General features: G+C 34.2%; 1 protein-coding gene across 1 annotated transcript in view; it reads right to left on the reverse strand.

Annotated features, from left to right (window-relative positions):
- Window positions 1-1,160: 1,160 nt before the first annotated feature.
- Rsrc1 (arginine and serine rich coiled-coil 1) overlaps window positions 1,161-11,145 on the reverse strand; it is a 311,683-nt gene continuing 301,698 nt past the window's right edge. Inside the window, exon 8 of the mRNA XM_033759709.1 lies at window positions 1,161-1,222. Coding sequence (XP_033615600.1) covers window positions 1,176-1,222 — 47 coding nt within the window. The 3' untranslated portion in view covers window positions 1,161-1,175. The remainder of the gene's footprint in view (window positions 1,223-11,145) is intronic.

An 11,145-nucleotide genomic window follows, 5' to 3' on the forward strand; every position in this document is an offset into this window, starting at 1 on the left:
TAACATCTTCTAAATGCTCAATACAGTCTGGGCTCTGTAAAAGAGTCTTACATACATTAATTTAATTCTTTCAACTCTAACAGATAAGAAAAAAGGCTTAGAAGTTTTGTGATGTTATATGTATGATATATCATGCACATCTGTTTATAGGAGCACAACTCATAATACTTGAATCTTGCAAGTAGCCTGTATGTTCATCAATAGATGACTGGACAAATATGTACGACTCAGCCATAAAGAAAGATAAATTTGAGTAATTTGTAGGAAAATGGATACACTTTGAGACCATACTGCCAAGTGAAATAAATCACACACAGAAGATTAAATATTACATGGTTTCTCTCATAAGAAAAGCCCAAAGTATAAAGAACAAAACAAGATAGATGATAAGAAATGGGAAGACTGAAGGTGGGAAGGGGATCTGAGGATGGGAAGAGACCAAGGGAGAAGAGGGCAAGGGGAAGTAAAAAGGATCAAGATCTGATATGTATGAATTCCAACTTCCCATAATAAATGTATTTATTACGTTTCACAAACACGTTAATAAAAAAGTTTTGTGATTCACCTTATGTCACAATGATAATGGAGTGTTGCTGATACGAAAACCATCATGGTACTGACCAAGTTATACTGTCAAGTACCAAGCATACTACAGACTTGTTTTCACCAACAACACCCCAAAGCTAGATCTGCCTTAAGGAGAAAGTACATAAAAAACTCCTGATTCCTAAAGGAAAAGATTCATACTCTTTGGCTAGAGCTAGCATTTCAAGCATTTTCCTCAAACATGCAGTCTAGTTTCCTGGCCTGACAAGTTTTAAGCCTAGGCTCAAGCCTGAAATTTTCCAAATCCTCTGAGTTATCCTCTAGTTTTCTAGCCTAGGATTCTAGAATTCTAGCGTAGGTTTCTTACACGAGTTTCTCAATCTTCATCTCTCTATTTGTATAGTCTAACTTTTGCAGATGCAGAAAAAATTGAAACACTGAGTGTCACCAACAAACCTGTCTGAATATACCACATTCCAATAATAGAAGTCCAGGAGAAATAATTGTTACCAATATAAATACCCCCACAAGGAGGTTCTGTTTTGTGTGTCTATATGTGTGTGTGTACATACAAGTGTTAGTTACAGCTTTTGCTTCTATAGTATCTTACCTTGTTTTTTCATGATTTTCTATACCAAAAGGAGGTGAAAACTTCTGTAATGAAAATCATAAAATGCTAAAGAGAGAAAATGAAGACATTATAAAATGGAATGTTTCCCTTGTTTATGGATCAGTGTAAATACTGTTTTTGAAATGGGCATATTAGCAACCTACAGGGAAAAGCAACCTACAGATAATATGATTTCTATTCAAACACCAAAAACATTTTTCACAAAACTAGAAAAAAAATTAATATGGAAGCCTAAAAGACTAAGAATAGTCAAAGCAATCCTAAGCAAAAAGAGAAATGCTGGTAGCATCATAATATCTGATTTTGAACTGAATTACAAAGCCACAGTAACAAAACAATATGGTATCGACAGAAACACATAGTATAGTCATCTGGATTTTGACAAAGAGGTTGCCTTAGTCACTCTCTCATTGCTGGGACAAAATACCCAACCTCACAAGTTAAAGGAAGAAAGGTTTATTTTGGCTGACAGTTTGTACAGGTTTCAAACCACAGTCAGTTGGCTCCAAGGCAGGAAGTGGTGGTAGAGGGTCACGGTAGAGGAGAAACAGTCCATGGCAGGGCAGGCAGGAGGCAACAAAACAGCAGCAGTAAGCCTCCCTTTCTCTTTTATCCCATGCAGGCTACAAAACTTGTGCATTGTACCACCCATATCCAAGGTGGGGCTTCCCGTCACCTACACTCAGAACTCTGATAAACCAGTTAGTGGACACACAATACAACACAGCCTACATCCTAGTGTCATACCCTTAACCCACACACATACAACCTAACTCCAGCCACCACTGCAAAGCCCACCTATGAGCACATGAGGCTTTGGGGGGGATATTGAGATACAAGCCATAACAGAGACCATAAACATATGTTGGAGAAAAAGATAGCCTCTGTAACAAATGCTGCTGGGAAAACTAGATATTTGCATGTATAAGATTGAAACTAGATACCTATCTCTCACTCTGTACTAAAAATTAAAACAGGTCAAATACCTAGATATAAGTCCAGAAACTTTGAAATTACTAAAACAAACAAACAAAAAAAACTCACAGGGAAAACACCTGAAGACATAGGCAGAGCCACAGGGAAAGATTTCCAATAGCACAGAAAATAATATAAAGAATCAACAAATGGGATGATTATCAAATTGAAAAGCTACTGCACAACAAAGAAAACAATGAACAGACTCCTGAGACAACTTACAGCACGGGAGAAAATCTCTGCAACCTACTCTTCTGACAGAGAATTAATACCTAGAATATATAAAGAGCCCAACACACACTCCTACCAATAAACAAATGAGTTGAATAGATACTTCTCAAGAGTAGAGGAGCAAATGGTCAATAAATATATTGAAAAGTGTTCAACATCTTTAGCCATTTGAAAAATGCCAGTCACAACTATATTAAAATTCTGCTACACTTCAGTCAGAATGGTTGTCATTAAGAATGTAAAACAATGAATGTTGGTGAGGATGTGAAAAAGAAAGGAACTGTTCTACATTACGGCCAGGAAGGTAAACTAGTACAACTACTGTGAAAATCAGTATGGAGATTCCTCAAAAACCTAAACAGAAAATCCACCTATAAACAATGGAGTGTGGCTCAGCCATAAAGAAGCATCAAATCATGTTACTTGCATGAAAATGGAGGGAACTGGAGACCATGATGTTAAGTGATATAAGCAGTCTCAAAAGGTAAACATTACATGTTTTCTCTCATATATGCAATCAATCAATCAATCAAGCGATGACAGGAAACTGGAAGGTAGAAATAAGAAAGGGGATCAAGTTGGGCGTGATGGAGCATGCCTGTAATCCCAGCACTCAGGAGGCTGAGGCAGGAGGATCACTGTGAGTTCAAGACCAGCCTGGGCTACATAGTGAGTTCCAGGTCAGTCTCAACTACATAGTGAGTGAGACCCTGTCTCAAAAAACAAACAAACAAGCCCCCCCAAAAAAAAGACAAAGAAAAAGAAAAAGAAAAAAGAAAGGGGATCAAGGAAAATAAAAAGAAAAGGGAGGTACCAGAGATGAAAATTATTCAAATATGTTACATGTATGTACTAATATACTAAAGTAAATCTCATTTTGTATTACTAACATATACAAATAAAAATAAAATGGTAGCTACCTATTCATACTAAATTTGCACAAATAATGAGGGTTTATATATACTATTTTCTTTGTAACCAACCAGCCATTCTTTTTCTTAATTCACACTGAAAATTATACTGGGATGAATGTATTTAGAAAATATTTTATCATATGTACTGCATTAATCTTCCATTTTTTCTCCATCAGGTAGTAACATGGTTTTAGAAAATAAAGCACATAGGATACCACATAATTCCAGATAATTATATATACTTCCAAGAAAGGTCAATTTTAGGAAACAGTCACATAAATATATTTCTAATAGTAGAGAGAAGCAAAGCTCATTTTCTGTAAAACTTTTCAGTAACAGAATTCTTCCTGATGTCCATTTAAAATTGCTAAGAGCAGGATGAAAGGCATTAGTCTGCCAATAAGTTAATAGTATGTATAGGAAAAGAAAATATCTTTGGACTAAAATATTTTATTTAGAAACTAAATCTGACTTCATTATTTATAATACCTATTGATTGATATGTAATCAATAATTCAGTGTTCTTAGAATATTAATCTGTGGATAAATTATAGTCATATATTTTATGGCCAAAGATAGACTATAAGATATGCTGTAGAAGATACACATTTATGCAGTTGTATTGGGTTTTGGTCATGTGTCTAGTAATAAAATTAATAATTTGCTAGAGTGAATATATTCTGCCATCATTAAAGTTACTAATAAGTCTTCAGTCATACTGGTGCTAATATGAATTTCAAAGAAAATATGAATTTCACTTGTTTTCATTTCACCAGTAATTATTATTTCTAGACATTAATCCTATAAATAAGGTAGAATATTCTTAGGCTAAATCACCATTACCTTAAATAAATAGACCCCAATTTATGTATTTACTAACGTGACTTACCAATACAAATACTAGCCTATATCAAGCTTTAGCAAATATATATTATCTCATTATTTTCGTAAAAAATTAAGTATTAGACAGGGCTAAGGATGCAGTTCAGTGGTAGAGCTAGCATTTGAGCAACCTTAAGGTTCCATTCTCCATACTACCAAAAAAAAAAAATAAAAAAAAAAAAAAAAAAAAAAAGGAAGATAACCTGACAGATGTTTTACCTTATTCAGCTTACTATCAGTTTTTTTCTCAACAAACAAGTATGTAACTTTAAAACACAGCACAAGCTGATGTTAGGTATAACCATCCTACTGATCTTCACTATAATGTTTAGTATATATATGCGCTGCTGAAGCAAGCATTTCACTATGCTGTTTAGTTTCAATGAGAAGATGGCAAAGTAAGAGCTTCCACACTGTTATTAACTCATCACTCCAGCTTCTGATTCCACAGATGGGAATCCTATTATGTACTACAGGAACCATTTCTGGCACAGTTTCCTTTAAAGACGTTCTTGCAGTGGTATAACTAAAATTAGACATAGGAGTAGACTTCTGGATGACTACATTAAATGTAAATATTGTAAAATTATAATTCATGACCTTCTTTTAAACTAATAAAAAGCATGATATACTTTGAGATTAACTTTATGTCGGTCTTCTTGTTTTAGAAAGTGGACATATGGGAGATATGTTATTCTCATAATCACAAACTGTTGGATGCATGTCAGAAAGAACAGGTGGGATAAAATCACTTTTTTTGTGCCTATTTTATTACTCCCTTCATATAACAAAATGGACATACAAAAAGAGATTCACAGACATTTTTTAAATTAAAAAAAGAGAGATGTACTTTATTAAATAACTGTGAACTACATATGTTTCAGTGCTTTTCTTATTGAGAAAAATTTAACACAATAAATTTTAGTGAAAATTTTACTCATGAGCCTTGTGACTAGATTCTACTGTTAGGTCAAATTTTTAATTGATTTTGTAGAGGAGTTAGATATCTTTACTAGATATCTCAATTTTTAATATTAAGAAATAATACAATAGAAAACCACATATCCTGAAATATCTGGGATGGTGTAAAAGGAAAAACAAGTACAATCTTATAGAGAATGAAGTATAGCAGAACTAATACTTTAGAATACATTGAACCTACAAAGTACTACTTGAAGTGCTTTATAAAAAATAATACCTATAAGTTGATATTTTCAATAGGCTCATTACAAAAATGAGAAAACTGAAGTCTAGTTAGAATACCGAGTTAGTTGATTCAGGTATGGTAGTGCACATGTGTAATCCCAGTACTTGAAAGGCTGAGGCTGGAGGCCATAAATCCTAGGACTCAGCCTACAGAACGCAGTGAACTCAAGACCAACTTGACACCCTGTTGAAAAATAAAAATACACGGCAAGTAACAAGTTGATATAGAAGATTTGGCTCTACAGAATTCTTCTCAATCGCTATGCCAATCTTTTTCTTAAAAAAGAACTACATATGAATGGAAATAACAATTTTGAGGAAAAGTAAGAGGGCACAAGGAGTGTTTTTATCACAGGATAACTGTCAAGATAATGTTGTTAACTAAAAAGAAAAGACAAGAAAAATCTATATTTAATGAAAGGTATATTTAAAGATAATAGGTATAGACTTTCACAGCTGAGTTACTCAGGATAACTTGAAAAAAATTGTATTTGTAGAAAGTAATTTGTCCTCACAGGTTATAGTATTATCAAGTACTAATCACTACTATAAGTATACAGAAAACTCAGTCAAATAAATGAATTTTATTGTGTTTGAAAAAAAATATAAAACAACAATTCCTAGAGTTTCAATGAGTTTAACCAACCTCTATAAAATTAATTAAAAATCTGACCTAATAGCAAAATCTAATCATAAGATTAGGATCATGAAATTATCTTAAAGAGTACCTGAAGTTTCAATGAATTCAACCAACCTATGACAGACAAAAGGTTGTCTCCTTTTCTTACAAATTTAGGTCTAATTTAGAAAGATCCAAAAACTTAGTTTAGAACTATATATTGTGCTGTACTGTTTGCTTACATTTTAAGTATACTAGTCATATCTGCCTAAAATAAATATAAGTTCCACGACAGCAAGAGAGATGTGTCCTTCATTTCTATATCCGCAAGGTATATTCTATGACAGCAATACAAAACTGTGCCAAAATTCTTTTAACGGGCCAACAAGCTTTAATGTATTTCATTAAACATGTCAGACAGTTTCATACTACTGTATCTCAACTATATTCTTAAATGATAGGTTTTTATATTTTTCTTTTTTGGTACCAGGGATCGAACTTGGGACTTTGTGTTTGCGAGGCAGGCGGAGGAACCACTGAGCTAAATTACCAACTAGTGTGTTCTCATTCTGTAGATAGCCTCTTGGAACCCTATTTTCTCACTTATTAAAAAATAAATATTGGGCAGGGGATTTAGCTCAGTGGTTCTACCACCTACCTTGCAAGTGCAAAGGACCCAAGTTGAATCCCCAATACCAAAACAAAACAAAACAAGTCACCATCTGAATGTATATTTTGTTACTTGTTTTCATATGTATTTTCTGTGTCACTGATTTAGAATGTAAATTCTTCAAGTGCTGGGGTCTTGAATTTCTTTCTTAGGGATGTATCTATTCATAGGGCATACAGTAGTCCCCAGCATGCAGTGAATGAAAGGTTAAGTATTTTTTAAAATCTAAAAGTATTTTTATTTTTCCCCCTCATTGAGTTTATTGGTACATTTTAGGTGATACAGTACAGTTACATTCATTACTGGAATCTTGTACCTCTACATGACAGGTCTTGGATCTCATTTTTCCCCTTGTCCCTGCCCTCCCTTCACCCCTCCTCCCCTCCCTCTTTACAAACACTTCATTTCCATTTTTTCATTTTCTCATATTTTTTGATGAAATGTACTAAAGGGATGAATGAAAGGATAATCATACTATTTCATGCTGCAACTCTTAGTAATAATAATGGCTTCCATTTATATAGTACTGTGCAGTTATGAAATACTAGATACCATTTCACCTTATAATGATTGCCAGCAGATTTCATCTTGCCCACTACAGAGTCACAGGAGATTAAGTGACTTATTCAAACATAACTCCAGGAAGGAGCAGAGCTGGCACTCAACCTCGTTCTCTTACTTCAGCTACAGGAAGTCAGGGCTGTTTCTAGCGGAGCATAACTGACTCCCTAGATTGGCTTCGCTAGGGTTATAAACCCGTGGGCATTCTATACATTGTATATGTCAGATTCTTAATGTTTCATTTATTTTGAAAATATCTGGTTCAGCATGTTGCCTTAAGTTGGTCTTGAAATTTGTTGCTAGAGAACAGAGAATGTTTAAATCGGTAAGGAAAATGCATGTTGATTGGCCACTCGAGTGGCCTAATATTGGTTAAATACCAGGATATCCGCATTTCACATAAAAGACGATCTTACTGAAAATCCAGAGAACGCGATTTAAATTATCTTCTAAATTCATACAAAATACAGATGAACATGTATGAAGCAAAAATATTAGCACTGAGATGTTACGAAAATAATTCCTTTCTTTGTTAAAAAATTTAAGGTAAAAATAAATTATAACACATTTAACTGAAAGAATAAAATCTAAAGAATAGCTGATGCTATGTAATATCACAGATAAAATAACATATAAGAGAAAGGTTAAAAATACTAGCAATCAAGAAATGCAGACATGGAATCAAGGAAACTATAAAGGACAAATCACTAAGGGAAATAAAGATAGCTGGCTAGGACGAATGAATGAAGGAATTTCCTCAAGAGATTTTTGACAAATAATAACGAGGAAAAAAATATGTCATAAAGCAATCATTCAAGCTAAGCAGATTAATTTTCTTCTTCAAGAAAATAGCACTGTAACATTAAAGCTAATGTATTAGAACACTATGAAGACATTTAAAAATATTACATTATAAAATATGTAGAACTTTCATTATCTGATAACATAAGAAACATAAATTTCCTAAAGGGGCATTTTAAATCTTGTGGAACCACTGAATAAGATAAGTCAACATGAGTGGGCACTCTCAAGTGTCTAATTCTAACAAGAAAATAGGGCTTCTGCAATGGGAACGAGACCAAGAACTGGAAGGAGGGGAAGGAGAAGAGGGGCAGTAGGCGGAAAAGAAAGAATGAAGATGTATTATGTTCATGTACCAACTCCCCACATCAAAGGTAATCATTACGCACTGTAAACATGTGCTAATAAAGAGAAAACGATACTGTATATTACAATCAGCAGCCAACCTAGGACAAGAGCTAGAGAGGACAATATTTTTATTTCTGAGTTTGTGTCAATGAGCCAACAGAATAAACAGGGATGCTTAAATGACACATACTCACCTGTTTTTTTGGTACCGGAGGTCGAACTCGGGAACTTGTACTTTGCAAGGCAGGAGGCAGCACCACTGAGCTAAATCCCCACCCTACATATTTACCTATTAACTTCGCCCTTTTAACTTTACTTTTTTTTTTTTTTTGGTATCGAACATCGGGCCCTTGTGCTTGCAAGGCAGGCGGCGAAACCACGGAGCTAAATCCCCGGCCCAACTACAACTTTCTGTAAATAATCTCTAGAAGTAACAAAGGAGATGTCAAATGTTCATCCTTTTCTTTGAGTATTAGGTGATGAACCACACTGGAGGGGAAGAAAGGACTTTAACAGCCCCCGCCAACAAAACAGACTGTCACAGTTGTGATTTGCGCAGGCTATTTAAAGAGGAAGTGCCTCTTTAAGGAGGGAAACAGACTGCCTGGGTTTGTCTCCCAACTTCACCACTCACTGGCTTTAGAGCAAGAGAAACAGTGTTGTGCCTTAGTTTCCCATCCTTCCTATAGCGCAGGTATAATAACAGCACAAATGTCATGGAATATACAGGGAGTTAAGAGAGTTAAAATATGTAAGTCATTTGGCATTTCCTTTTCCTTTGAGTTCCTAATATTCTTTATCGGGCCTTCACCAAAGGATTAGAAAAAAGATACAAAGAGGGGGGCAGGGAGCGAGACAAGGGGTGAAGTGAGGAGGAAAAATGTAGAAGGAAGCAGAGAAGGAAGGATAGAGGAAGGGAAGGAAGAGAGGAAAGGAGTAAGGAAGATGCAGAAAGGAGGGAGGGAGGGATACAGGAAGGAGGGCAGCAGGAGGAAGGAGTAAATTAGGGCTCATCTATCTCACTTCCTTGTCAGTCAAGGGTGGCAAAGACCTGATGGATTTTAACGTCAACAGATGAGACTTGAGGATTTCTCCAAGTCTTCATGTGAACTCCTTCACTTCCATGAATAATTTAGAATGGGCTGCCTAACTCTTGGAAATAAAAATATTTGAAGTTTTTTTTAAAAAAGGAACTAACAGATGGATAGAGCTATTTTGAATAAACACAAGGGGAAAAAATTCAAAAGCTACTATACTTATACAACAAATAAAAAATTCATATCAGAGAGAAGTCAAATGCAAAGGAAGACTATTATGCTTACAATGGATTTAAAACATAATTAGCACCCTTAAATGCATACTCAGTTAAATATAAAAATAACATTCAGAAAACTTAAGCAGTTATGCTAAAGCATTCACAAGAGAAAGAAAAGTAAGGAAAGAAACTGAAACAATTTTAATTATTTATTTTAAAAAGTACAGTTAGAGTATTTTCAAACATACAGAGAAAATTAGAGAGCCAAAGTCAAATATTTATTTGGTCAGAGAATAAGAACACAAAATGGAAAGAAATAATACTATTCATTTTTTTTAAGATTCTAAAAAGCACTTACTTTTAAAGAGAGAAACTGTAAACCTACACTTTAAATATTCACTTAACTTTTACTAAAAGATGTATCTTTTGTACTTTTCAAAGCGAAAAGATTTAGTAAATGGTTCAAGAAAAAGGGCCCATCACCAATGTATTTGTAGCTACTTCAATAAGTGGAAAATCAACTGAGCTACATACAAAGACCATGGAAACTAGACAGGGCCCTGCATAAAGGATGGAAGGCAAAGCTACTGCCTTGGACAAGTTTTGGTGTGCAGCCCTTTATACAACACTGCAAACAATTATGATACTGATTTGAAACCACTCAAAGGAAAGGAATATATAACTCAATGAATTTATAAGGCACAGATTTTGCTATGCTAATATAATAGGTATTTTTGAGATAACAGAGTGGCTGAAGGAGGTGGGCACACAATTATATACACTTTAATAATGCTTTCGACCCTGTGCTATATATATCAGTATGCTGAGAGTTAGAGAAGAATTGTACAAATGATGTGACTGAGTAAATTACTAGTGGCTTAAAGAATGAAAATACAGGATTACTACTGGTTCAGATGCAGTATAGTACACACACAAAAATACAATGATGCATCTTGAATTTCAATTTGCAGCTGGACTAATTATGTGAAATAATATGAAGGTAGGTCATACATTGCTGACTTCCAGAGAAAGATTAATTTGATAGCATTCAAGAACTTAGACAATCCACCATAAAATATTTTAGGGTGTTAACAATGATAACAAATAATTAAGTGAATAATTTTTCTATAAAAAATAAGCAAAAGACCTCTCATGAATGAAAAACATACATTTTTTTCATCTTTTGCGATTAGTATCATGTAGGTTACTTAACAGAATTTTTCTTCCACATTTGTGCAAATAATTTTATTTTTTGATGCACTGAAAATTCAGTGGATTCAGATAAAGATAAATCCTTTGTTTCACTTTGCATGGTTGCAATGCATGAGAACAACTGCTTAAATGGTGAGGTCCTGGTCTTAGAGAAGGGACAGAACAAAGTTGGCTTCTACTTTCAACTAGATTATTTAGAATTTATTGTAAGTTCAAGATAAGCCACTTAAGCATATATTTAAGGCTGAAGAGAAACCAGCTACTCAGTTAATCATTCATTCATGTAATAATTCA

The sequence above is a fragment of the Fukomys damarensis genome, unplaced genomic scaffold (genome assembly GCF_012274545.1).
Source record: "Fukomys damarensis isolate Sample0158 unplaced genomic scaffold, DMR_v1.0_HiC HiC_scaffold_37, whole genome shotgun sequence".
Taxonomy (NCBI): domain Eukaryota; kingdom Metazoa; phylum Chordata; class Mammalia; order Rodentia; family Bathyergidae; genus Fukomys; species Fukomys damarensis.